We start from the raw sequence: 27,806 nt of genomic DNA on the forward strand, positions 1-27,806 counted from the left end.
ATGCCCACAGAAATCCTGCTGAAGATCCTCTCCTACCTGGACGCCGTGAACCTGTTGAGCATTGGATGTGTGAACAGGCGCTTTTATCAGCTGGCCAGTGACAAGTAAGGGGGGCGGGACTCTGCTGTGTCTCACAGAATTCCACACAGGACGTGAAAGCGGGCCTGGACGTCCCCACCAGCCCCGAACGTGCCAGGGCACCGTCTGTGAGTAGTTTCTGGCTTACGTGGCGTGAGAGGACGGAGCGTGTGTGTCTTCATCCAGTGCTCTGATGAGGGGAGGTCTGGGCCAGTGGGAAACCAGATGTGCCCGTAGCTGACCCGCCGGCCGGTGGGTTTCTGAGTGTGTAGAGGACACGGGAAGAGTGTCTGTTGGTCTCACAGTGCATATCAAAATCACATCGGCACCACGCAGTGCTTTACTGTGTGTATAATCAGGATGAGAGTAGGATGATCATAGGATGAAAGAGTTTGAAACAGCACCGACAGACCAGCCCTAATGGGGCTGCCACAAACCTTCAGCTTGTTGGAAACCCCCCAGAAGACACCCCCCCCCCCAATGGAGCATCTGTGCAGCTCGGTGAAGCAGAGCCCGTGTGATAGGAAAGTCCGTGGCGTGAAGCCTGGGGAGGGGAGGGGTGCTTGCTGGGGAGGCAGAGTGCACTCAGGAAGGTGACGTGCGGGGGCAGGTGACACACAGCCCTGCGGGGCTGTCCTGACCATGTTGTGGTGTTGCCCTCGACAGTGTGTGGTGTGGACTGCGTCCTCCCTGCAGTGAGGGTGACGGCATGCAGAGAAGGATTAGCAGTGGTCTGTGCAGTGCTGCTGTGAGGGTTTGGAGGCAGCACGGGGGCCACTGAGGTGGACGTTGTTGTCAGGTACTATCAAGTGGACTGATTCACAGTGACCATGTACAGCAGAGCTGCCCCTTGCTCTGTGCTGCAGCATTGACATTGGCCTCCCTGTGTCAAGCCCGCTGTCAGGGTCACTGTGCCAGTCCACCTCCTTCAGGATCGCCCTCTCTTTCACTGACCGTCCACCTTCCCAGCATGGTGTCCTTTCCCCAGGGTCTGGTCCTTCCTGACATCCTGCCTCCAGTATGTGGAAGTTTCACCATCCTTGCCTCTAGGGAGCACTCTGGTTGAGAGTCCACAGGTATTTAACACTCTGCCAACGTCACACTTCAGAGGCATCTATTCTTTGATTTTCCTTACTGCTCGTCCAACCTTCACGTGCCTTTAAAAACACCATGGCTTGAGTCAGGCACACTTCGGTCTTTAAGGTGACATCCTTACTCTTTAGTGCTTTCAAGAGTTCCTGACAGAAGATTGGCCTTTTGTTTGAAAGATTACGACCTTTCATTTCTTTTTGTTACTTCCATGAGTGTTGACTGTGGAATTGTTGATGGTTAACTTTGGGTAGAAACCAAAACCTCCTCCTGCTGTCAGGTTGCTTCCGACTCCCAGAGAGTCTAAAGGAGAAAGTAGAACTTCCCGCGGGCTCCAGGTCTGTCGCCTGTTACAGAGGCAGGTGACGGCTCCATCTCTGACCCTCAGCGAGCCCGGTGGATGCCACCGCGGGTCTCTCTGTTAGCCCAGCACAGTCCAGCACACGTCCAGGGCTCCTCCACTGCCCCGTGGTTGGTATCAAGAATGCCTTCATTCTTTCCTCTGGGAAAGCAGTGCACGGTCGCTGAGAAAATGAGAGCAAGCAGCCCCCGGGTGGTGTCTCCTCGGTGTCTGTAGATGTGCGTCTCCCTGGTCTTTTAAAGGCACGCATACAAGCAGAGGAAGTCAGACAGAACTCACATGACATGCACTCTGTTGTTTTTTGTCAAGGCTCGCTGTCCACAGGCGAATGGAGGCAAGCACTGCTTCAGGTGATCCTGAAGTACATGGCCTCTCTTACTTTAAACCAGATCCTAGGAAGAGAGTTTCCTTTCTTTCTTTAGCATATGTCCTAGCGAATCTAAGGCACAGGCCCTCAGACTGGTTCCCCTGAACGACTGTAATTGTCCACAGGACTTGCCCTAGAGAGAACAGCTTGGTGGTTGTTGAGCTTCTCGGATTGAATGATGCTCTTGTAGTCAGGGGCGGCCCAGCCTGCCTGCCACAGAAGGTAGCCCTGCTTGGCCAGCGCAGTCCTCACCATAGCTGGTAACAGTCCTGTGGATCGAGTCAAGGTCGCCACGGTTCGCTCTCTCTCCCTTCCCTCCCCAGTCTGATTTGGGTCAGGATCTACTCCACTGCCTTTTCTGCCAAGCCCTCTCATTGGAAGGTTAACTCCGCCAAGGAGACTGTTGCCTGCAAGATCCCCCTGGGCCCAGAGGACAGAGAAGCTGGACATTGGAAGAAGAAGTACATAGCCAAGCAGGTGGCATCCATGAAGGCCACGGTGGCCCAGCTCCTGCAGCCTGCGAACCCATACACTGGCCTCCCGGTCAAGATCAAGGAGGCACTCAGGTGGGTCGTGTCCTCAGGTGAACTGCAACTTCCCGGGATGGGGACCACCCTGTGACAGTGCTGGGCAACACTGCCCAAGCTGTGTCCAACTCCGGGTGGCCCTAGGGCAGAGGACAACTGTTCCAGGGCTTCTGAGGCTGCATCCTCACGGACGCACACTGTCACGCCTCTTGGTCAGCCACTCCGCTGTCACCAGCGCTCCTGCTTCAGGTCATCGCTTGATTCCATGGAGTCGGTTCTGACTCATAGCTGACCTTCTAGTGGGTTTTTGGAGGCTGTAAATGGCTTGGGAGGAGACTGCTCACCTTTCTCCCATGGAGTGACTGATGGGGGTGCAGCCCTTGTGTTAGAGTGAAGGTGCCTGTGGACGGCCAGGGCGCCTGCCTGCGGTCACACGTATAGAAAGAGCTGGGTGCTGGAAGTGTGGGGAAGGAGGAAGCAGGCCCTTGGATGGTGGGGATGGTCTCCCATATTTTTTGTGTGTTTTTGTGTTTCTATGTTATATAATAGGACTTTATCTTACTTGGATCCGCAGTCAGCACCCTTGGTACCGTCAGTCAGGAGATCAGGAGACATATTGCACTAGCAAAGGCTGCAGTCAGAGCCCTCTTCAAATTTATGAAGAGCGTGATGCTTGTTTGAGGATGTGAGTTTGGGGACTAGGTGTGCCTGATTCAGGCAATGGTATATCTGAGAGCTGGACAGTGAATCAGGATGGCGGATGAAGACTTGATGCTTTTGAGCTGTGGTGTTAGAGTAGCGGATCTCCAACGGACTGCCAGAAGGACAGACAGATACGTCTTGGGAAAAGTGCAGCCAGAGTGCTCGTTGGAGGTGAAGATGGCAAAGTGTCATCTCACATGCTTTGGGCGTGTTGCTAGGAGAGGCTGTTCCTTGGAGAGGGACATCAAGCTTGTAATGGTGCAGGGTCAGCAGAGGAAAGACCCACAGCCAGATGGACGGAGGCAGTGACTACAGCGGTGGGCTTGAGTGTGTGAGATGATAAGGATGGCGCCGGGTAGGACAGGTTCAGACCTGTCGCTCCGAGTTACACGTGACTCCGGCGTACCTAACAGCGACGCTGCGTGGTATCTTTCTGTTCTGTACGTGTGGGTGAAGTTTTTAGGGAAGACTGAGATGCGCCTGGAACCTGGTCCAGCAGAGTTTGAGCCCTCACATGGCCCCTGCCCCAGGAGCAGAGGAGATGACCAGCGAGCGTTAGACAGGTGTAGGGAGGAAGTCCAGAAGGAGAGTCGTGGGCAAAACAAGCAGGCCGTGGTGGTGCGTCCAAGGATGCTGGTTTTGACTTCTGGGGAACTCATGGTGTAGTGGTGTCATGAGGCATCCCTACAGCAGTTTTCTTCTCCCTTTCCTCTCATTTCCCCTCCTGCCCCAGAGTGTCTGGTCTAGGCTGGGTAATTATACTGAGAGACAAAAGCGGGAAAGAGTACATCACAGAGCGTGCTGACCTTGCCGTAAATGACACGTCCATCACCATCACGTGGTATTGCAGAAACTGGCCGCCTCTCACCACCCTGTCGACCTTAGACCTGTGTGGTGTGACCCCAGTGTTTATGGACCAGAATAAACTCCCCTCGAGAAATGGGTAAGTGCCAGCTCAGCCCAGTGCCGGATGAGCGAGTCTTCGCTGCGTACAGCGGGAGGGTTTCGAATTCTGCGCTGGGACTAAGAGACCCAACAAAGCAACACATGGGCATGTCAGGTAGAGGACAAGGCCAGACAGAAAACGAAAAGAAAAGGAGGCCTGGGGCAGGGGAAAGAGGGACTGTTGAAGATGACATGATAAAGAGTTACATACACAACCCTACAAGACCAGGGGAAAAGTCCCTCAAAGATCCGTGTGTGGCAAGCCTCTGCGCTCCAGAATTACAGCTTCTCAGACCGCAGTAAAGATTGTTGGTGAAAAGGAAAGAAAGTTGGGAATGGAGCAATAAACTCCAAGCTGTCGAGTTGATTCTGACTGGTGTGGCCCCGAAGGACAGGAGTTCTCAAGGCTGTAACCTTCACAGAAGCCAGTTGCTGCCTCTGTGTTCCACGGACCGAGTGGGTTCAAACCACTGACTTCAGTTAGTAGCCAGGCGCCCTGACACTGTGCCACCAGGGTTTCCAGAAATACTCCCAGTGGCTTTGAGTTGGTGCCCATCCCTGACTTCACTGTCAGGACCAGCATCAGTAGAGAAAAAAGGAGTCTCGCCTTGAAAATCAGGTCTGAGCCAGCTTCTCCGTGCTGGGCTTCCCCTGTGGTGTGACCAGTCCCCACTGTCCGCATTGGTCCTACCCACACGTGCCCTTGGGAGGGTTGACATATCTCTCTGTCTTCTCGTGGGGCCATGTCCTCTTACGGGTTCCCTGGCCACACACACACCCACACACACTCATTTCTGCAGCTCTCCAGCTTGGACTCCTGCCGGCGACACGGTAGTTACTGCAGGGTGGCCTACTCAAGAGCTGAACATGTAAACACATCACCTGCCTCTCAGGAGTGAGATGTGACCGTTTGCCTCTGTGAGATGTCTTGGCTCAGAACTCAGGTCCGTTGGCTTCCGTGGTGACGCTTTGCCTCAGGAGACCCCTGGAGCAGCTCCTGGGCCCTGTGGGCTGAGCTGATGGTAGTGGGTTTGTGCTTGGGATGGTGCTGGCCTCTGGTGGCACTGCCAGTGTTGGTACTGGGAAAGCCGCACTTCACGGTGTAGGCTGTGCCACCCTCCCGTCCCCAGGCACTGCCCTGGATGGCAGGAGGTTGGGCTGTATGGTTTCTATCATCTTGTCCTCGGTAATACGTGCTGTGGTCCATAACTTGCTGAAGTCATCATTTATTCCCTTGCACATATCCAATATTATAATTTATAAAAGATACTGAAATTAAAGGCAATGCTATGAAACCTTTCAGAGAAAAAAAGAGACATTCAGTTTATACCAGAAGCAACTTAGAGTGGAGTTGCTGGGTGGAACCCCATCATAATTTAGAGATGGCCTGCCTTCTGCCAGTGCTCTTCTCTTCTGCTATGATGCAAAAACGTGGCCCTGGTTCCTGGTCACCTTAAAGGCTCTGTTAACTTTTTAAGCCGGGGGATGTTGTTAATGGGTGGTGTGGCCACTGCTGGCTCACCCATACGTGACTACGGCAGTGAGATGCCCGCTGGGGCTCAGCGTGACCACGTGTCTACGGCAGTGAGATGCCCGCTGGTCCAGCAGCGTCACCACCATTGCCGTTTCTGAGCCCATTGGTCAGGCTCTGGAATGCCATGTGGTGGTGACACAGACCAGGTTGTCCTCAGACAACCACTAGGTCACCTGAGTTTTCAGTGTCAGCATGACTCAGTGACAAATGCTGGGCTTTGCTGGGACATTGTCATCATGTGTTTTACCGATGGGCAGGCTCAGCGGGCCTCAGGAGGCCTCAGCAGACGGTGGTGAACTGTGGGAAAGGTGGCTGGCCTTGTGGGCTCACGATTAAGTGAACACTTTCATGGGACAGGAGGGCAAAGCCTGTGTGCAGGAGGGTGGCGACAGAGCCGTCTGTGGTTCTTATTTGGGTGTTTCTTTTTGTTTCTCCTGTTAGAATTTTTCTCCAAAAAGAGAAACCCTTATTTATGCAATTTGCAGTTTGAATTGCCCTGTAATTTATACTTTTATAATCAACTCACTGAGTGTTCTCCTTTGCCAGAGTTCTGCATTCAGCACCTCCGAAAATATGAGGAATTTGGGTGCACATCAGCCTGGTTGTTATGTCGGGAGCCTTGAAGGCCAAGGTGAATGCAGCTGTTGCACCTTCCCTTTGGGGTCTCTTAAACGCCTTTGGAAGCCTTAGTTCAGGAGGGAAAGAGAGGGGTTTTCCCATTCTCAGCAAGGGAGGCCTGTCTGGAGGGGCAGGAATAACAAAAAGAGTACCAAAACCAGATCTGAGACGTGCAGCCAGGGTGCACCTTAGAATCGAGGTGCTGAGCTTTATTTCACACTCTCTGGGCGTGCTGTAAGGGGGCCTGTCCCTGGCAAAGTGCATCGTGCTTGGTAAAGTAGAGGGCCGGCAGATACAGGAGGACCCTCTGAGTTGGACGGACGCCAGCTGCAGTGGGCAGCTTACACACCGCAGTGGGTGTGAGGATGGTGCAGGCCCGGGCGGGGCTTTGACCTGCTGGACCAGGGCTCGCCGTGAGTCAGAACCCGAGGGCCCCTAACTCATCACCCACCTGCCTAGACAGTGAGACCAAAATCAAGGTCACGGTGTGTCTCCTTCATGAGATGGTTTACATTTCTGGCGTCCTGGTTCTTTTGGCCTCTGAGTTCTCCTTGGTAACAGCTTTACAAGCCACACACCTGCTTCTGAGCAGCTACTGAGCCTACCTACTTCTGTGCCATTTCAAGTATTTCATCTTTGCTTATGCCTGCTGTGGAGCCCTGGTGGTGTAACGGGTTAAGTGTTGTTCTGCTAACCAGGTCAGTGGTTTGAATCCACCAGCTGAAACAAGAGTCCCTCTGCTCTTGTTAGGATTTACAGCCTCAGGAACCATGCAGAATTGTTCTGTTCTGCCGGGTCGTGGTGACGCAGAATCAGCCTGAGGACGATGTGTGAGGGCCTCTTAGGAGCTGCTTCCCCCCTGATGAGGGCAGCGATGGACAGCCTCCTTTGACTGCAGCGTTGTGCTGGGCTTTGGGGAAGAGGCGAGGGGATGGCTTTGCCTTTTCTTCACCCTCCTCGCTCTTCATCTTCCTCCACCTGCACCATCTGTAGGAAGTGAAATTGATGGGGCAAGGACAGGTGAGCCTTGAGCCTGTCCACCCTGCCGCCTCTTCAGAAGTGCCTGCTGGCGTGTCCCCCTCCGCCAGGGCCCACGCGCGGCACGCCTTCCAGGGCACCGGGTGAGGTCGGCCCCGCACGCACACTCACACCTCTTTCCTCTTATTGGCAGGACCATGAACAGACCACGGTGGCGTTCTTTAATCGCCCAGTACAGCTTGGGCGACCTGAGGGAGGCAGTTGCCATGGGCTGTGACGGCCTGGTCCATGTCTTCTGCCTGAGCCCTGGGCTGCTGGTGGGGCTCTGGAAGGTACGGTCCCCTCGTCTCGTCCCCAGCGCCACCTCGCTGTCCACCACAGTCCCAAGAGACTTTCCCACTGGTCAGGACCCCTCTCCTCATCTGCAGAGTCAAGCTTGCTGTCCACTACAGTCCTCTGGTTTTTCTACTGGCCAAGTCCCATCCCACCCTGTATTTAACCTCGTTTTTCCAGCTCACAGCCTCAGGCCAGTGAGGTACCAGCCTGTCACTGTGACAGCCAATGGACACTTTGTGCTGGACACTTTGGTTCCCTCCACCCTTTACTCTCATGGGTTCTTGCTTCCTCCTGTCACTCACAACCACTCAGGTCCTTCTGAGGGGTAACTGAGGGCCACAGAGTTGGCCCCACCAGTCACATCAGACCTGTGAGCCTCATCTTTTCCAGGATTTTGAGTTTTGTTTTCTGGTTTCCTCCTGGGTGCACAGGACACTGATGGGACCTGTTTCTGGCAATCAGCAGTGGGAGCGGGCCCGTCTGGGTCTTCTGGTCTCAGGATAGTTGACACCATGGTCCATGGGGCCCCTTGATCCTTTTTTGTTTGCGTGCTTTCTTTGGTCATGTCAAGAAGAAAATGATGGCTGCACTTTGAGTGGTCGTTCCCAGGCTGTTAGGACCCAAGCTGGGCCAGCTGGCCCTGATGTCCCTGGGTCCATGGTCCTGAGCCCCCGGCCTCAGTACCTGGAGCTTGGTCCTAACCTCACACGCTCTGACCCAGTGCAGTATCCCCTCCTGAGTGAGGTGTGGGGGCTTCTCCAATGACCCTCCTCTGGGCGGTCTCTGAACTGTCATCTCATGAGGACTGGCACCACTCTGTGCCTCCTGTGTGGCACATGCTGGCTTAGACCCGGGCCTGCTTATGACAGTTGACAGAGGTGACGCTGAGACCCATTGTCTGCATGAGGTGACAAGACAGACTCCGCCCTGAAGCTCCAACCCCATCGTCCTCTCCCGCGGCCTGCCGTGGCCGCCCGCTGTCTCTCCTTCCCTCTGCGTGAGGAGGACTGCAGACGGCGGCGCTCTGCTGCTCCTGCTTTGCACGGTGGGAGCCCATAGAGCTGAGCTGGTTGCAGTCACCAGGACCTTGTCTGTCACATCACCTGCTACCTCAGGGTGTCCCGTCTGCGGTCATGAGGACTCTTCCTGTCCTGTCTTTCTGGGTGGTGTCCCGGAGGACTGTAACTGTCCTGTCTCCCCATCTTGGGGTGTCCCATCTCCCCGTCTTGGGGTGCCCTGTCTCCCGATCTGGGTGGTGTCCCGTCTACAGTGATGAAGACTCTTCCTGTCCTGTCTCCCTCTCTCGTGGTAGAAAATAGTACCGTTAGGTCACTGTCTCATTTATGTCTGATCTGGCCGTGTGAATAGTGAATTTAGGTGGAATCTATGTCAGTCCCCATTTTTTCATCTTGCTGGTCAAGGACAGAAGCTGAGTCTAGGATTCCTGATGGGGTGACTAGGTCAGGCAGTTACTCAGGAAGCGGCATTGTACCACTGGTGCCAGCACATCTTTGGGGTGTCTGGTGCGACAGTGAGTGAATGCTCGGCTGCTGACTGAAAGACCAGTGGCTTGAACCACCAGCTGCCCCCTGGGCGGAAGATGAGGCAATCAGTTTCCATAAAGGTTTACAGCCTCACAAACCCTCTGGAAAGAGCTTCCCTGCCCAGCCGGGTGGCTGAGATTGGTTGGGCTTTTGGCCAAGCAGGTGTGGAATGAATCTCTGTCTGTGAACTCCTTACCTGTACTGTTCTTATCTCTGGGAAGAATCTGGAACAGCCCGGTGCTGATGATGCACATTCCGACAGCCACCAAACATGGCACGGCAAAGCAGCGTTCCGCTGTTCCGCAGGTACCCGGATGTTGATCCCTGGGCGCTGTGTGCTCCTTGTAGATGGTTGGATGGTAGCTTTCCCGTCAGCATGGCACACGTGTCTCATTCAATCGCCATCAGACATTAGCAGCATCACATTCTTGTAGCTGTGAGAAGCTGCGTCCCTCTTTCTTTAGAAAGACCCTGGGAAGATGAAAATATTCCCACTGAAAATTGTGTTTTCTTCACTTGCCTTTCAGAGGGAGGACGAGTTGGCTTTTGTTATGGCCAATCTTCATCTCCATCAGCTCATGGAGAGGAGCTCCCTAGGCTCAGCCAGTGTGTACGTATGAAGTTTTATACCGGCATGTGTCCAGCTTCGGTGATAGGCAGGAAGGGTGAGAGGATGACACCGTGTAAATACCCCAGGAATTGACAGAGATACCTCAGCCAGCAGGCATAGGGACTTAGGTGTTGCCGAATTAATTGGAGCATTTGTGAACACAGATTTGCTGTGTTGAATCTGAGTTAGTGCAGTGTGCATCTGGGAGGGTTACTGTCAGGTGTAGGAGAGCTTCCTTTCCAGGAGGTGCCAGCCCTGCTGTCACAGTCGTCGCCCTGCAGTGCTCTCTCCTGTCTCGCTGGGGAGGTGGGCGTTCTCCTTAGCAGTGCACACACTCTGGCCTGCTGGCTGAATCTGACCAGCAAGTGTATTTTTGTTTGGTCTGTTCAGTGTGTGTCTCAGGTGGGTGTCTCTCCTCTGCCCTGTCCTGCTCTCTGCTCACCCGTGGGGTTCCTCTCTCCCTCTCTCTCATGTCCATTTCCCAAGAGGCTCCTGAGAAAGCCAGAGTCAGCTTCTTCACACAATAGGCTTTTAATTGAGGAAAGCTTGGTCTTTGTGAGTCCACGTCTTCACCTGGGCTGTGGTGATCAGGTCTGCTGTGTGGAAGGTTTTCTTGCTTCACAGCTCTGTCCTGAGGCCCAGCAGACATGGAAGGTGCAGGCTGTCTCTGCAGAACTGTGGCCCTGGGACTGACCTCAGAATGCTCCTGTCCCAGGAGAGGGTCCCTTGTTCCTGCAGAACCCACAGAAGCCAGCCTGGGAACACGGAGCAGAGGTGTTGAGCCCTTGGTACTGAAGGTTGTTGGGAGTCCTGTAGTCTTGTTGGTAGGATGTTGTTGTTGTTTGGTGCTGTCGAGTACGACCCACAGCGACTTCATGAACAACAGGTCTGAACCCTGTCCTAGTGGATTAGAAGGGCACGTTGACTGGGTGTTGTTTTCAAGTCTCTCTGCTCGTAGCCTCTTGTCTCTGGTGTGATGACTGGTTTTGTTTTGCTTTGTAGACCGTATGAGATGCCTCCTCACAAGCCGTTCTTGGATGATGGCCCAGGGTCTGGCCTGCACGGCTTCCAGCTCCACGTGGATTTGCACAGTGGAGGACTCTCCTACCTGTGTGGCACGTTTCGCAACCTCTTTTCCAACAAAGGTGAAATTAATTTCTGTTAGTATAAAAAAAGGTACAGCAGGGAGCCCATCTGTGTGTGTGAGAAGTGTTCCCCTAAATCATCACCTTATCACCTATTGCCATGTCTGTCCTCCTGGACCACTGTATCCCTCTAAAATCCCAGACCGACTCTGTTGAGTCATTTCTGAATGTGGTGACTGTTGAGTTTCTAGAGTTCTTGTAACTCTTTATGGAATGGACTGCCCCATCTTTCTCCCGTGGGGTGGCTGGTGGGGTCGAAATGCTGATCTGTCAGCCACAGTCTACCACCTAATGCCTGGCTCCATCTGGGTGCCTCTCATCCCAGGGCATGTGAGATACCCTCGCTGGATATGGTCTCCTCAGTCTGTCTCTGTCCCCTTCACTCTTTTCTTCATGTTCTACCTCCTAGATGGATTCTCTGTTTCTCTTTTCTACTGATAACTTCCTTCTTATTCTTCCCAATCTCTTCCCCTGTACCTCTTCAGACTTCTTCCTTATCTCTCGAAAGTCTTTGTTACATTCACCACCTGGGTCAATGTAGGACTGGCCAAGGCCAGAATAGAGAGACACCAGATCTTCCCCCTTTTCCAGCTCGTTAAGACAGAAGTTGAAGTCCTTAACTGGAGAATTTTTTTTTAAAAGACATTTTAGTGCTATGAATGTCCCTCTAGGTACTGTTTTATCAGCATACATACCTCACATTCTAAGATTTTCTATTTCCTTTAAAAAAATTTCCAATTTCAACATTTTCTCTTACCTGTGAATGAAATGAAAACATGTTAGTATTTAGTATGTGGGTATTTCCTATGCCTGTTTCTGATTGGATTTTAATATAGACTGAGCATAAAACTTGAAACCAAGCCCACTGCTGCCACATAATTGCAGCTCATAGCATCTCTCCATTAGGCTCCTAAACCTGTACAGTTTATGGGAGGAGACTGCCTGTTTTTGTCACTTGGAGTGGCTGATTAAGTTGAACAATCAACCTTTTGTTTAGCAGCCCAACATTATGCTAACAGGGTTCCTTATAGACAGAGTACATGCTTTGCAGAACTTGAATCCTTTTACATTTATTGATGGCCCAGAATGATGTATCTCAGTCAAGAAATAGCTCTGGTTGGGCACTAAGCATTTGAGAGAGTACAGAGATGCTCTATGAGTGTTAATCATACTTACCTGGCCCATTGTGTTAGGTCTTTCTCCTTATTGACTTTTACCTCCTAATTTTTGTAGATTTTTGAGAGGGAGGTGTGAAAATATCCAGCTATAATGATGAGCTGTCTATTTCTGCTTGCTGTTCTATCCTTTTTTGTTTCACATGATATGAATCTATGTTATTATCTTCCTAGTACTGAAGTCATTGTACATTCACTGTGTTGGTCCCTTTCACTGAGGGCCACTACCTTTTTCACTCATCCTCTGCTTTTCCAAGCAAGATGTCTTTCTCCAGGGATTGGTCCTTCCTGACCACATGGCAAAAGTATTCGAGATTAGGGAGCTTTGGTGGCCTAGTGGCAAGAAGCTGTGCTGCAGTCCCCAAAGACACGTGGTTCAAATCCACCAGATACTCTGCTGGAGAAGAAGGGGCAATCTCCTCCTGTGCCAGTCGGATCCCACTCTGTGGTACACAACAAGAAAAAGAAAAGTGTGTGTGATAATGATTTTGATGTTAGTGTTAGGTGCCATCAGGTTGGGTTAACTCCTGGTCCCCCGTGAATGATGGAGTCCAGTCCCACCCTGACCTGCGTCATCTGCACAGTCTCTGCTCCACTGGAGCCCTTCCTGCAGCCACCAGGCCACTCCACCTCTGACCCTCTCCTCTACTCCACATGATGCCTTTTTCTAGGACTGGCCCATACTTATAATACTCCCAAAGTAAATGAAATGGGACCCCACCATCCCTGCTTCTGAGGGAACACTGTACCTGCACTTCTCCCAAGAGATAGATTGATTTGTTCCTTTGGGAGTCTACAGTGTATATCAACAACCTATTAGATGCAGTTGATACAACCCTGCTTGCTGAAACTGAGGAGGACCTGAAGCACTTGCTGCAGAAGGTCTAGGACTGTAGTCTTTAATATGGATTAAAGCTCAACATCAAGAAGACAAAGAGTCTCATCACAGGGCCAGTTGACAGCACCATGATGGATGGAGAAGAGATTGAGGTCGTTAACAGTTACAGCTTGTTCAACTCCACTGTTAACACTCTTGGCACCAACACTCAGGAAATCAAAAGACAAATTGCATTGGGAAAATCTGCTGTCAGTGACCTCTCCAGAGTACTGAGAAACAACGATGACAGTCTAGAGAGTAAGGTGTGCCTGATCCAAGCCATGGTCTTCACAGTTACTTGCTATGCGTCAGAGAGCTGGACAATGACTAACGATGACAGAAGAAGAATTGATGCCTTCTAGTTGTGGTGCTGGAGAAGAGTCTTGAACTTGCCACGGACTGCCAAGAAAACAAATAGGTCTGTCTTGGAGAGGGCAAAATCAAGTCTTGCCTTGGAGGCTAGGATTTTGAAGCTCCGTCTCACATACTTTGTACATGTGGGCAGGAGAGACTGGTCCTTGGAAAAGGACATCACAGTTGGAAGGATGGAGGAAAAGCACAGGAGAGGAACCACATGAGATGGTTTGACACAGTAACTGGGGCGATGGGGGTTGGTATGTCGGAATCAGTGAGACTGGCTCAGGACAGGGAAGGTCAGAGCTGCTGTACATAGGGTCGCTATGGCTCGCAGGTGACTCGGTGGCAATTAACAAGGTGTCATTGAGTTGCTAACGACTTCTAGTGACCCTGTGAATACCAGATCTTTACCACATCCGGTGCCGTCATCATCTCTGACATGCCTCAGCCCATTGCTGCCGTCATTTCTGTGGTGTCAGTAAGGAACAGAGGGAAGTTTCTGTCATGCTGTGTGTCCCTGTGACTGTCTTTGCAGGGTGTTGGCATCTTATGGGTAGAGCCCTTGCTGCTGACCTGCTGAGATAGCGCTGAAGCTGATTTTGTGTTTGCACTTAATAAAATCCCGAGATGGTTAGATGCCTGGTAGGACATACAAGAATTTGCATTAAATGAAAGACAGTCAGAGAAGCCGAGGTGGGAGCAGTGTCTTCTATCTTGGTGGTTTTTTTAAGTTTTGCGCGTTAAGAAGGCTTAGATGCGGCCTGCGCTTTCCAGGGCGCTGTGCTGCCGGGGGCTCAGCAGAGGGCACCGCTGCCATCAGTTTCACCTGCACTTTGGGCACAAACAGAACATCCTCTCAGGTCCCTGGGAAGGTCCGGTGCCCTGCGGTGCATTTAACATTCTCTGCCCTGTCATTGCAGCGGGAGACCAGCACTCTGCCCCTATTGATTAAAAACTCCTTCCCACCAAGGGTCCGCCCTCCAATCTAGGTGGTTCTATTAAAAACTCCTTCCCACCAAGGGTCCGCCCTCCAATCTAGGTGGTTCTATGTTCTGTAGGAACTCAGGGACAACATGGCACCTGGCTGACTGTGACACGAGAGTTACATTTGTCTGTGATTCACCTGCTCACACCTGATGCAGACAGCATGGGTGGACCGGGGGTCAGACAGGACCCCTGCCCCAGGGAGCAGGTGCACAGAGGATTCCTGCCCACAGGGAATGGACGCAGGGTAGCACCGTCACCCAGCCCATAGGGAGTGAGTGCAGACACAGCAGACAGCGCGCTGCATGGGGTGAGCGGAATCCACTTTCCGAGGCTGTGACTTCACGAAAGCAGATTGCCATCGTTTTCCTCTTTGGAACAGCTGGTGGGTTTGAACCACTAACCTTTGGTGGAGCTGAATGCTTTAGACAGTCTTCCTGCCCGCAGGGAACAGGTGCAAGGAAGCATCATCATCTTGCAGGCAGCTCGAGCTGGGACTGCACTGTGGCTTCCAGAGACCCCCAGGAGGCACAGCTGGGAGAAGCTGGCGTGGAAGAAGCCAGGACGGGGGCAGTGCTGTGACTGGTCAGTGGGCAGCATAACATAGTCTGGACAGTAGCAGCCTAGAGACGTTTACCTGTAACACCACTTGCAGGAGCAGCCGGAATGGGTCATGTTGTAGGGCTATTTCCAGCATGCTGTCTTTCAGTTAGGACTGCCAGGATGTACCAACTTAATTCACAATTCTCTGCCACTTTTCCAAGAAAACTCAATGAAACAGGGTGGAGGAGTCTGAAATCCGTGTGAAGTGGACATCTGCACGTGGAAGGACGGCTGGCACAGGCTATGGGAAAGCTCAGGTCCACATGCATCTTGTAGGAGAGGCTTCCCAGCAGTCACCTCATGGCCACTGTGCGTCCCCTCCTGGTCTCAACCCCACCTCCTGCCAGGTGACCTACCTGCTGGCTGTACACTGTTAACCCTTCCTTGCTCTGCAGTTTTCTGTCACAGAGGCAAAGGGACAGCCCAGGGCCCTGTGCACACCGCCCAGCCCCCTGTGGTAGTGAGTCATGCTGTGAGGGGAGGGCCCAGTGGCTCACGCAGTGGGAACTGGTTGTTTCTCTGTGGACTGTTATGACCGTGTTTTGTCACCCTGGCAGGTCACTGGTGCGTTTGAGTTGTTCAGAGGCCGGCTTAGCTCTTCTCAAAGGACTGTTTGTGATCTCGCGGCCTGCACTTGTGTGGCCCTTCTTTTGCGTAAGGAGTCCTGGTAGCGTAGTGTAATACATCCTGGACTGCTAACAGAAAGGTCAACACTTAGAATCCACCGGCAGCTGCAGAGGAGGCAAAATGGACGCTGTCCTGCAAAGAATCGGCCTCAGAAACCCGACGGAGCAGCGGCTTGAGTTGGCAATGACTTGATGGCAGTGTGTTCGGGGTCTTTGGTTCTTTGCTTACCAGGAGCCCTGGTGGTGCAGGGGTTGAGCGCACAGGCTGGTGGCTCAGAGCCAGCAGCTTCCTAGTGGGAGAGAACACCTAGCAGTCTGTTCTTGTGAAGGTCACTTGTTGCTGTCGTGTGAATTCCAGCTCACATAACATGACAGGAAAGAGGAGAGCCGCCCTCTAGAATTTCCAAGGCTGGAACTCAGCACAGAAGCAACACCTCACCTGCATCTCCTGGAGCAGCCCGTAGATTTGAACTGCTCACCTTTTGATGAGCAGGTGAATACTTTAGCCACTGCGTCATCAGGCCTACCCCCTAAGCTTTGTTGTTGCTGTTGAGTGGGAACCGATCCATAGCTGACCCTCCAGTGGATTTTCAGAGGCAATTAATGGTATGAGAGGTGGTTGTCCATCCTTCTTGATGCAGCGGCTGGTGGATTTGAACTATGTGCCTTATGGGTTGCAGCATAGCTTGTTACCATTAAGCCACCAGAGTTCCCCCCCCCCCAAAAAAAAAAAAGTTGATGGCCCTGGAAGCTCAACCCTCCAGGCAAGTTCTCCTCTGGGCTTTGGGATCCACAAGAATGAGAATCAGCTCAAGGGTAGTGGGTTTCATTGCCTAAAATGTGCCTAAAATGAAGAGAAAAGGAAGTTTAAGAAATATTTTACCATCTGAATCAGGTTTTCATTAAAAAAACCCCAAACAAACCAGATACAAGTCTGTCTTTTTCTGGGCTCACTCTGTGAGTGATGTTGCTTCTGGCGCTTTGGTGCAGTTGTGCACATCTGATGCCACAATTGAGGTTGGACATGGTGTGAGTCTGCTTCCCTGAAGCCTGCTGGGGGCTTTTCTCCCTCCTTGTGTGTTTGCACAACCGGAGATCCAGTGTTTTCATTGCCACTTGGTGCCCTCCTGGGGCGCCTAGTACATGACATGCACTTGGAGGTGGTGGTTAGATGTCCACTTAGTTCATAGCCCTTCACTGCTCCAGAGAAGAAAGCAGATGAAGAGCCGGCATCGTGATGCCTCAAGAGCAGGAAGAGGTTCTTTTATTCATTGTTGACTCACATAGTGTGGTGCTGAGAGCGGGGTTTAGTAGGGAAGTAAGTTGGAGAGTGGGGGAGGCAAAGAATGTCACCCAAGCCAAGGTTTTAGCCCAGCATCCCCAAGGCACAATTCCTCAGTTGGTCCGGGCTCTGGTCGCAGGTCAGCAGTCAGCTTTTCCTTCCTTCATCTGGTAAGAACCACAAAACCTTTAACTGTGGCCTTTACCTCAGGCCTCCTCTGGTTACACCTTGTCACAGTTTCTCCACATTAATGCCACAGTCTCTTCACCAAGGTCTGGCCACCAGGGTCTCCCCTTCCCCAGGGTCTCACTTTCCCCAGGGTCTCACCCTCACCAGGGCCTTGCTCACAACAGGGTTTTGCCCTCACAAGGGTCTCGCTTTCACCAGGGTCTTGCTCCAGTCTCCCTTACGTCTTGCTGCGCAGTGTGGGAAGCACTCTGTCTTATCCTAGGTCCACATGGGTTGATGATTTGCAAGACCATGTATCTGCTGTTAAGGTGGCAGGAGACCAGAATGGGTTAGCGTAATGGCCAGAAAAAGCCAACTTTCAAGCTAACACCTCTTGTAGAGGAACTCTGAAACTAATTACCACAAAACAATGTATTAAAATTTGATCTGTAAATAATATCAATGAAACTGAATATTTTTGGCATGGCTTGCAGGCTTCAAGGACATTAACTCAGCAGCTCTTACTGATTTTCAGGCTTAGATGTCATTTTTTACATCCAAGTTAATTCTGGTTTTATGGGGTAAATCATAAGATGGTGAGATACTTTGTCAGTAAAAACACTCTTTCTCATCACTGCCTCTTTACGTGGGAATATTTGACTCTTTTTTAACCAATAGGTAGTCCCCCTGCCCCCTTTTTGTCCTTTGCTCCTGAGATAGTTTACCTGAATGATGATTTGTTGATGTCCTTTTACTTGTTTTGCCCTTGGGCCCTGCCTTCTGATAACCCACTTGTTCTCACCACCATCCTTGTTACCGTCATTCTGATTTTCTAGCCTAGAGTCCATTTATCTGTATGGATAAACAGGGAGGTTACACTTGGTTACTCAGGAATTTCTCTCTTTCTCAGCTGGCTCAGGTCCAGAGTTGACAGCCAGCATCTTTGTTCCAAGAAAGACCTGCTCCAGTGCAGACCATCTGTCTTGAACCCTTTCTTCTGTTGGGTTAATTGTAATGTCTCCAGTTTTCTTTCTTATGTGGCTATTTGCATTTTTTCTGTTTCTTTGTTAGCCCGGCTGATGGTTTATCAGGTCTGTTTGTCTTTTCAAGGAATCAACTTCTGATTTTGTTCATTCCATCTATTATTTTTCTGTTCTCTATTGAATATGTATCTGATCATTAGGAATTCTTTTATTCTAATAGCTTAGGGGTTAGTTTGATCTTAGGTTGTAAAGTTAGACTATTTATTTAATACCTTTTAATTAAAAAAAAGTATAGTCTTTACTGCTATAAATTTCCCTTTGAGGACTGTCTTGGCTGCATCCTGTAAGTGTTGGTATGTTGTTTTCATTTGTCTCTAGGTATCTTTAAACGTTTCTCTTTGACTCATTGGTTGTTTAGTGGGGCATTGCTTAATTGGCACTGTCTGACTGAGTCCGGGGCAGTTTACCAGACGTACCAGAAGCTTCCTGTAGCATGTCGGAATGTGAGGGGGAATTGGCTAGCACATGTCAGAGTGTTGGCCACAGGATCCAGTCTACAGCGTCATAGGGTGGGACAGTTCCTTCAGAGCTCTGGGAGGAGTATCCGTCTCTGTCCTGTAACTTCTCCTGCCATGTCACCACCCCGGTGGATGGGCCTGAATCTGAGTGGGCAGCACAGGGGTCTGTGCAGCAGAGAAAGTGTATCCTGTACACATGTACGCATTGTTGGCATGGATTAAGAGGAATGAACAGTCCTGTGATTGAGATGTTTTGGCTTCTCGGTGGTTTTAGTGTGAATGCTGTTTGGGACTCAGCATTGTAACTCGGACAAGATACTCCGTGTCTCTTCCGTGGTCACCCCTTTGTCCAGTGGAGGGAGAACCAGAGCCTTCTCTCTAGAGATCTGATGGTGGTGGTGTCAGAGCAGAGAGCTGGGCTGAGGGAGATTCTGGGAAGACTAGACCTCCCAGATGCGGGGTGCTGCAGTGTGTATGGATGTACACGTTTCGGAAAGAGAACGACACACTTCTTGTCAGATTCTCTGATCCATTTAAAGAGTAAATGCAGCCGTCTGAGCGGCACCAGGACCTCCTGAAGGGCAAGGAGGAGGGGTGCTAAACGAACGGAAAGTGTGTGACAGAGGCAGCAGCTCACGTGTCCGGGCACCTTGTGGGTTTGCGGAGCGTTTTCTGCTCCCTGTTCTTTGGGATGTGGAATGACTCTTCACTTTGGAGGTCTCCGGGACCACCCTCGGGCTCAGTGGGTGGCTAGACCGCCAAACACTTTGTCATAGAGCTGTCCTTGTGGCTAAGACCCACCGGGTCTCTCACCCGCAGATTGTGACCTGCAGGAGCGCTGCTAGGGAAGCTGCTGGACACTCAGCAGGACCCTGGGTTCTGGCGCTGCTTATGGAGACACCTCTGCTGGCCCAGGCCCAGGCCCAGTTCCAGGCGCAGGCCCTCCACATGCCCAGAAGCGGCGCGTCGGCACAGACTGCGTCATGTGCAAACTGGCTGTGCCCAGTGAGGCATCCAGACACCAAGGTCAGATGGCCCGAGCCACATGCTACATAATAAGGAGACCCTCTCCTCTCACCTGCTCCGCGTTACCACCCTCTCCACACTGATGAATGAAGCGCAGAGTGCCCGACCAGGCCCGACCTCAGCTTGCTATAGAGATGAGGTGGACACGGCCTTCTTTGTATTCAGCATGGCATTTCCGTGCACATGCTGGTTGCACTTCAGAGTCTGGTTGTCTCCTCTTAGCGGGGTCCCTCTCCAGGCAGAGCTCTGTGGGCAGTGTGCGGGAGGAGAGCAACAGCTGCTGCCTGTGTGAAGACCTGCTGCTGGCTGGTGGCCCTCCCTGCGTGTGGGAGCTTGGACTTTGGGCAGGTGCCTGGTCATGGCCTTAGGAACCAGGGACAGCTACTCTCTTCACAGCTCTTCGATCGTGTGTGACGTCCCTGTGGAACGTGCACGCTGCTTTGGAAGGAGTTGGCGCCCTGTGTGATGGTCTGGACTGGCCCACCATCTCTGCACATGCGCCTTTGCTTCTTTTGGGTAGTTGGCCCTTTGTGTACATTTGGCGCCTTTCTCAGTCCTCTGGTCACTCTCTTGTGTGGCCAGTGAGGATAAAGTCTTTGGATTATGTTTCCAATTTGTGTTTATTAGATTTTCTTCAAATCCACCAGATGCTCTGCCGGGGAAGGAGGGACAATCTCCTTCTGTACCAGTCAGATCTGATTTGACGGTACACTCACACAAAAATAATAAAAAATAAAAAAAAATATTTTCTTGATATCCATAATGCTACTACAAAATACTTATATCAAAATACCATTAAATAGCAAATGTATAGTGCTTGGTCTATGAGACACAACAGAAACCTTAGAAGGGGTGAGGGAAATGACAGGCTTTAGAAAATGAATTGCTTTTTCCCACAAAAAAGCAGAGTTGTTCACATCCTTAGCAGAACCTCATCAGCTCAGATAACCTCCCTTTAAGAAATTCTTGCTTTAAGGTTTTATTGTTTATCTCCAATTTCTTTCTTTTGTGTGTGTGTGTAACATGCTATCTCATCTTTCTTGTTGTGATTTCAAAAATAGATGACTTTTTTTTGTCCCCTGCTGTCACTTGAAATTAATTACTTTGTATACTTCTAGGTCAGATGACTTGCTCAGCATTTATCCTAACAGGCCTCACACCACGAACGGTAGGAGCCCTCGGGGTGAGGCCTACCTACAGCAGTTACCACTGTCTTTATGACAGGTTCTCTTCAGGAGTTATTGGTACTTTTTTGTTTATGTTGTAGATCTGGTTAAGTACCAAATTACTGCTCACAGCATGGGAGAACCATTTCTTTATAATGTTTGAAATTCAGGACTTGTCTTGATTACCTCGTGCTGCCATATGAGCTCTGGGTGCTGCCAACCAAAGGAACTCGGTTCAAATCCACTATCTGCCCTGAGGGAGAAAGAGGCCAGTCTCCTCCTGTGCTGTTTACAGCCTCGGAAAGGCCACTGGAGGCCCAGCTGGGAGTTGGCTCCAGGTCAACAGCACCTACCAGTAAGAGCAACACTCTAACAGACAGGTGCTTGCTCTCTTGCTGTTAGGCGTCTAGAAGCGTGACTGAGGTGTCAGCTGTCGAGGACGGCGTTTTCTGTGTGTCCTCAGCCTTCTCTCTGCTCTGGGACTTCCTCTGGGTGAGACCAGACACCCGAAGGTGTGCTCCGCTCCCAGCTGTGGTGGCAGGTCCCTCTGAGCTCTGCTTGTGTAATTTCTAAGGATGTTGACTAAGATAGAGTTTAATCCTGGAGATTGTGCCCTGCTTCATCAGCGTCAAGGAGTGAGGATTGCCTCTCAGAACCAGATCACACAGCTCGGGACACAGCAGGAGACAGCATGCTGGCCCAGAAGCACGACAGGTTGCACCGCCTCCAGGGCCTGGTGCAAAGCAGACGTGCTGGGAATGCCTTCACAGGGGTGCCAGGGAGCGTGCTGCGCCTGTGGACAGCCCATCAGGAGCAGCCTTCCAGGGCAGCCTGGCCTGGCATCCTCCGCGTGAGTCCTTCCATCTTTTCTCAAATTCTGGACACTGGATTCTGTCTCTTCTCAGACGGGACCGTAAGTTTTGATTTGGTCACTTCTCAAGACACATTCAGAAGACAATTGTGAGCTCACCCTGAGGCAGGCTGACAGGCAGCACTGAGGGCCTCCCAGCATGGTAGCCAGTAGCTAGTGCTGGTGAGGGGACCCTTGTCATGGCCAGCTTCATGTCTTGTCAGAGGAGGTAGCAGGGCCTTTGGGTTCAGAGTTTGAAAAGCCTGTGCTGGGATTCTTTGATCCATATACCTATCTGCCCACCCTCCCTGCACCCACCACCCCATGCACCCATCTACCCACCCACTCACCCACCCATCCATTTACTCATCGCTCTGAGTTCTGTTTGGAGGGGACCGTAAATCTCATCAAACCCTCCCACCAGTCTATGGACCCACCTATCCATTTACCCATCTCTCTTTGACTTCTGTTTGAGAGGGAACCGTAAATCTCATCAAACCCTCCCTGCACCCATCCAGCCAGCTATCATCTGTTCATGTCCCCAGTGATCCCAGCACCTGTCTCCCATCCCACTTCCCTTCCTTCTTGCCTCCCTCTCTTCAGCCTTCCAAGCACACTTCATCCATCTCTCTGTCCATCCATCCTGTGTCCTGGAAGTCTTCCCTGAGCTCCTCCTGGTGTTCACCTGCTCTCCGAGCCCTCATTCCTCTAGACTGTTCCCTCCAGGCTCCCCAGCAGTTAATACTCTTTCTTTATACGTCTGGCTTCATTTCTCATGATGGTTCACTGTGTGGGTTGGGCAAATCAGGATCCCTGTCTTTCTAGAATCCTCCAGCATGCTCCAGTGCCATTGTGATAGAGTGTGGTTGTCTGTGCATCCGTCGCTTCCATCCCCCCTCCCCCTGGGATCACCTTCCCAGAGCACAGACTGCTTCCCAGGAGCCTCACCCGTGCTCTTATCAGTCGGTGAGGCCGATGATGCTGTATGTGGACCGTCAGCCTGGTGAGGAGCTTTAACTTGCTGTCCTGCATTGGCATGCAGTTGTTAAAATAATCTCCACCTTTTCAGGAGACATTGAAAATGGATACATGAAGCTCCTTGTGATAAATCTGTACAACAATACGCAGCACGTACCTCTTATTGGAAAAGTTGGCCTCTGTTGGAGAACGGACATCTTCACAGGCTGCATCCAGGTACTGGGTTGTTACCGTAAAGGCTTGTCGACACCTTGTGCGGTGCTTGGGGTCAGGCTCTGATTGTCAGGCTGGGCGGGATGGTGTCCTCACACCTAGAACCCTGTGCTGTCTCGCAGAGCTGCTCTGTGATGGACATGACGCTCCTGGACGATTCTGGAAAGCCCTTCTGGTGTTTCAGCTCCCCAGTGTGCATGCGGCCCTCTACCAGCACCTGTGATGCCTCCATCTTCCTGGGGCCGAGGTTCTGCATGGACTATGAGGACGTGGGCGGCCGAGCACACATGGACGTGGTGTGGATTGAGGAGACCGGGGAGTACTTCATCATCAGCCTGACTCTCTACCTCAGCATCACCAAAGTCAACGACTGGTTTGGAACTCAGTACTAAGTGTTGGCCATGGAGGACAAATGCGCGTGCCTGTTTGCCACCTCTTTCTTTGGCCTAGCTGGTTTATTTGGATGTTGAAAGTTAAAATAAAGCATATTTGTAGTTATTGATGTCTTCTTATTTCACACTTGAAATGATGGTTTTGGGGCCATTATTAAATTGAGTTTGTAGGACTTAAATTTTAAAAAGTTCATTCCAATGGGAAAACTGTATAAAATAATTAGGAAGGAGTTGTGTTGCCAGTTCAAAGGTGGACAGTTTAAACTCATCAAGCACCACAGAAGAAAGGTGGGTAGGCTCCTCCTGTAAGATTTACAGCCTCTGGAAACTTCGTGGAGACTGAGCTGGATCAGACCCTGGGACAATAAGTGAGCTTCCCCCTGTATTTAAAAGCAATGTGATGATGTGTGCATGTGTGCCTCTGTGTGTGCGTGTGTGTGTGTGGCGCACACACCTGTTTTACAGAGGGAAGAGTTTTTAATTGGTGAGAACCCCAAAGGAGAAGCTGTTTGGATATAATCTGTGGTGTCCATTAGTGATAGCAAGGAGTGGGAAGAGCCTGGGTGCCGTAGTAGGTCACGGCTGACTGACAGATTGGCAGTTCAGATCCACAAGCCAATCCATGGGGTAGATGACAGTCTGCTCCCATGAAGATTTAGGGCCCTGAGGCCTGTGGGGGGGTGGTCAGCGTGAGTTGAAGCGGACTCGGCCGCACTGGCTTTGTAGTCCCCTGGAGCCCTGGTGGCATAGTGGCTAGAGAATCGGAAGGCCCGGGTTCGATCCCACCTGCCTCTGGAGAGAGGGGAGGGACTCTGCTTCTGTAGAGACTCAGAGCCGTGGGAGCCTGGCGGGCAGTCCTGCGCCGTCCCGTGGGGCTGTGATCAGTGAGAACTAACGTGAAGACTGGGTTTATATATTCACAGCGCCCAGCAGCCACTTTTAATACAGGCCAGTGTTTAATTACAAAGTGAAGAGGCAAAGGGCCGCCTAATTCACAGGAAGGTGCGCCTAGAGAGCATCCGAGTGGCCTTTACAGAGCAGGGTGTGTACCTGTGCGGTGAGGAGGCTGGTGTGGGCGTGGGGAGGGCGTGAGTGACGAGCTTCTCTGTAAACAGCCCGAGTTCGGCGTGTGTGGAGCTCAGGTGAGGCGGCATCGCTGAGCAGGTGCCGTTCACTAGTGTGTGTTTCTCTGTGGACATCTGGGGTGTGCTGATGATTTCTACCTCCTGGTCACAACGACCCTTGGCAGTGGCCTGGTTCTGTGTGGTTCCTCCTGCCGAGGCCTGTGGGATGAATCCCCCTCGTCTCTGGCTTGCTTTCTGCTTCCACTGAATCACCTGCATCAGGCTTCTCTTCTGGGAGCGCGTGTGGGGAACTGGGCCCTTGAAGACGGCAGTGAGGTCACGTAGTGGTGAGAGCCCCACAGGCTCCCTCCACCTCAGTCCCAGTGGAGCAGCCCTGTTTCTGTGGGACGTTAACTACAGCCACTTAGCAGGGGCCAATGAAGCAGCCGGTTCTTATTAAAAATCCACAGCCTTGGAGACGCAGCGACAGTCACCAGGAGTCAGAACTCGATGGCTGTGGCTTTCGCTGGTTCTTGGGTCCTTGAGAGTCTGCAGACCTCAAAGAGTTCATGTTGGTCTTCTCTCTCCCCACACCTGTGACCACTTTCCCCAGCTCACCACGTGATCTTGATAAGCCTCACGTGCTGATCACCGCATGGACAAAACTCCTGGGCCCCATGGCCACCTCTCGGGGAGGGGAGTGGGGCTCCTGGCCGCGGTGGTGTTCCGACACCTGGCGGTGTGCTGTGCCACGTGGAAAGCCCTGCCCTACTTGCCTGTCCGTACGGGGGCCTGCTCGGCATACGTGTTCCAGGGCGTGTGCCCTCCTCACCGCCCTGGGCCTCTGCTCTGCGTGCGTGCTCCCCACCGAGCTCTGTCTCAGCACAGCCAGTGACGTGACATTTACCCAAGAGACTGAAGAAGCAGGCGGTGTCCCCATGGGTGAGAGCAAGGATTTACTGGGGTTCTTACACAGGTTTGTTCAGGTCTCTGCACACAACCCCCACCTCCAGGAGGGCAGGGGGTTTGTGGGTTTGGTGAGTAAAGATGGCTTCATGCCCGACCTTGAGCGTCCAGGACTGTCACAGTACAGGCTCCAAACGACTGACTGACAAGTGGAAGTGGCCTGTCAGCAAGGAAGAATGACTGTCTTTGGCCTCCAAGGTTTGTTTCTTGCCTCACTGCTACGTTTTGGTGGCAGGCCACTTCATGTGTGTGTCCTTTTCTCCTCCCACTTGGGGCTACGGCATCCACCCTGGACCACTGAGCTGCCTCCCTCTGCCCCTTAATGGCTTTGGGAATCAGTAGTTGGGAAAAGTGAGACATTTCTCAAGGATTTCTGCTACTAGCATGCTGTTGGTTCTGTGTGTCACAAACGTTCACAGATGAGGAGCAGTTAGCGTTTTGGGGGACTGGCCATCTCAGTCCTGAATGCGTGGAAGCTCATTCATCAGGCTTGTGAAACGAAAGTGCTTTCCAGTCGCGCACCCCACTGCAGGAGAAGGGGCTGGGCTGTCCTAAGTCGTGAGGAGTACGGGAGGCAGGCTCAGCTGGTGGACAGCTCAAGGAAAGTTCCAGGTGCAGACCCTAGTGCTGGGGCAGGAACCAAGGAAAGTTCCAGGTGCAGACCCTAGTGCTGGGCAGGAAGCAGGTGTGACTCACGAACACAGGAAGTAACAGAGAAGCAGAGAGAGATACTTGTATCCACGTGCGTGCCCGAGGGAAGCCCTGACCTGATGGGAGTCAGGTATGAGACCTGGCCAGTCTTTGGCCATTGTGTGTGACTTAGAAGTCACCTTTTATTTCTTTAGCATGTACTTGCAAGGGTAAAGATGGGCGCTCTCAGGAAACGGACATTGTGGCATCAAGGGGACCTCCTCCAGGGACTGAACAAAGGCCAGAACTTGACCTCATCAACTCTTCCTTCCAAGGAGCCAGAATTCCATTGGAGTAGTTTTCAGTGCAGATTAGTCACAGGCATTGTAAGAACTGAGCAATTAGCTGGAAATTAGTGGACTTGAACAGTGAAGGTGGTCAGAGTACAGGTGGAGATACTGAGCAACAGTGGTCATTCAGGGACAGTGGTTCTCATGGAACAGGGGGCTTCCATGTGGCTCAAATCAGGCACAGTGCTCGGCACTGGGTCCTCTGACCACACTTAGTCCGTATGTTGAGCAAATCATCTGAGCAGCTGGACTGTATGGAGAAGAACATGGCATCAGGATTGGAAGAGGACTCATGAGTCACTTTTAATATGCAGACGACACAACTTGTTTTACAGTGAAGACGACGTGGAACCCCTAATGATTACCGCAGGCTTCAGTGCAGATTACACACCAACATAAAACAATCTTCAAGCTGGACCAATAAACAAAACATAAACAGAAAAGATGGAGGTTGTCAAGGATTTCATGCCACTTGGAACCACAATCAAGGTCCGTGGAAGAACCAAACCAAAAGAAGACAACAAAACCTTGTCCCGGCGAGCCAGTCCCTAGTGGGTCTACAGGACAGAGGAGACCCGCTTCCGAAGGTTTCGGAGGTTGTAAGTCTTCATTGCAGCACACTGCTCCATCCGTCACCCGGGGGCCCACTGGGGGTGTGAACCTCCAGCCTTATACATAACCCACCAGGGCGCCTTGCTCAAGAAATCTAATGATCTATCACATCGGGCAAATCTACTGTGAAAGACTTTAAAGTTGTTAGAAAGGAAAGATGTCATTTTGAGGACTACGGTGCACCTAACTCAAGCCATGGTGCTTACAAATTTCTATGTGACTGTGAAAGCTGGACCAAGAAGAGTGAAGAATTAATGCTGTGGTGTTGAATTGTGGTGTTGGCTAAGATTAGTGACTGACCAGGCATTGACAGCGAACCAGGCTGTCCTGAAGGAAGTGGAGCAGAATGATGTCCAGAAGGGCCACGGGAGACTTCGTGCCAAGAGCTTGACCTTGAACACACGACCTGGAGGAAGCGGTCCTTTGAGAGAGGTGCTGTGTTTGGTAGGGTCAGGGTTAGGCCTTTATGGAGATGGGCCAACACAGTGGCTGCAGCGAGGGCCTCGGGCGCAGCAGCACGTGTGGGGTTGGCCTGAGGCTGGGCCGAGTCTTGTTCTCTTGTGCGTGGGGTCAGAACTGACCCTATGACACCTAACAACAAAGGACACTGATGAAGGAGACCTGGGGTGCAGCGGCGAGGAGCTCTTCCTCTTAGAACCAATATTCTGCCTTTTCAAACTCGCCACTTGGCTGGGGAAACATGGCAGTGAACTTCCCTGCAAAGTGCGGCCATCCAGCCCCTGAGGGGAAGTCCTGCTCTGTCCAGTGGGGTCTGATCCTGGACCAGCTCTGTGGCAGGCGTGAGACCAGTGATGACTACACGCAGATAAGCACATTAAATCAGGAAGAATAGTTGACAAAAATGTTCACTGCTTAACAAAATAATTCGATATAGACCAAAAATATTATTTGACATTTACATGGAAATTTGTGCAACTTCTATGGAAATAAATTGGTCTCAACGCAAACAAAAAAATGCAAATGTTTTACTTCATGGTATCTAAAATTGATCAAGGAATGACATTGGTTTAATGGCATTTAATATTGCTGAAATTGTGAGAAAAAATGTTTCCATCCAGAAATAGAGTCTGAAGATTCTCAGGGTCAAAATCGGGGAGTAAAGGCGTTTTGAACATTTGGTATTTATTTAAA

At 51.5% G+C, this 27,806-nt stretch overlaps 1 protein-coding gene across 1 annotated transcript; it reads left to right on the forward strand.

Annotated features, from left to right (window-relative positions):
• On the forward strand, nt 1–23,032 carry FBXO15 (F-box protein 15). The gene is made up of 8 exons (XM_006897238.1): nt 1–104; nt 2,219–2,461; nt 3,858–4,067; nt 7,405–7,531; nt 9,607–9,689; nt 10,692–10,834; nt 22,519–22,643; nt 22,763–23,032. Exons 1-8 carry the CDS (start codon nt 1–3, stop codon nt 23,030–23,032), a joined length of 1,305 nt encoding a protein of 434 aa, XP_006897300.1.
• The last annotated feature ends 4,774 nt before the right edge of the window (nt 23,033–27,806 follow it).

Source organism: Elephantulus edwardii, unplaced genomic scaffold, assembly GCF_000299155.1.
Source record: "Elephantulus edwardii isolate Elephantulus edwardi_28Jun2011 unplaced genomic scaffold, EleEdw1.0 scaffold00207, whole genome shotgun sequence".
In the NCBI taxonomy this organism is placed as follows: domain Eukaryota; kingdom Metazoa; phylum Chordata; class Mammalia; order Macroscelidea; family Macroscelididae; genus Elephantulus; species Elephantulus edwardii.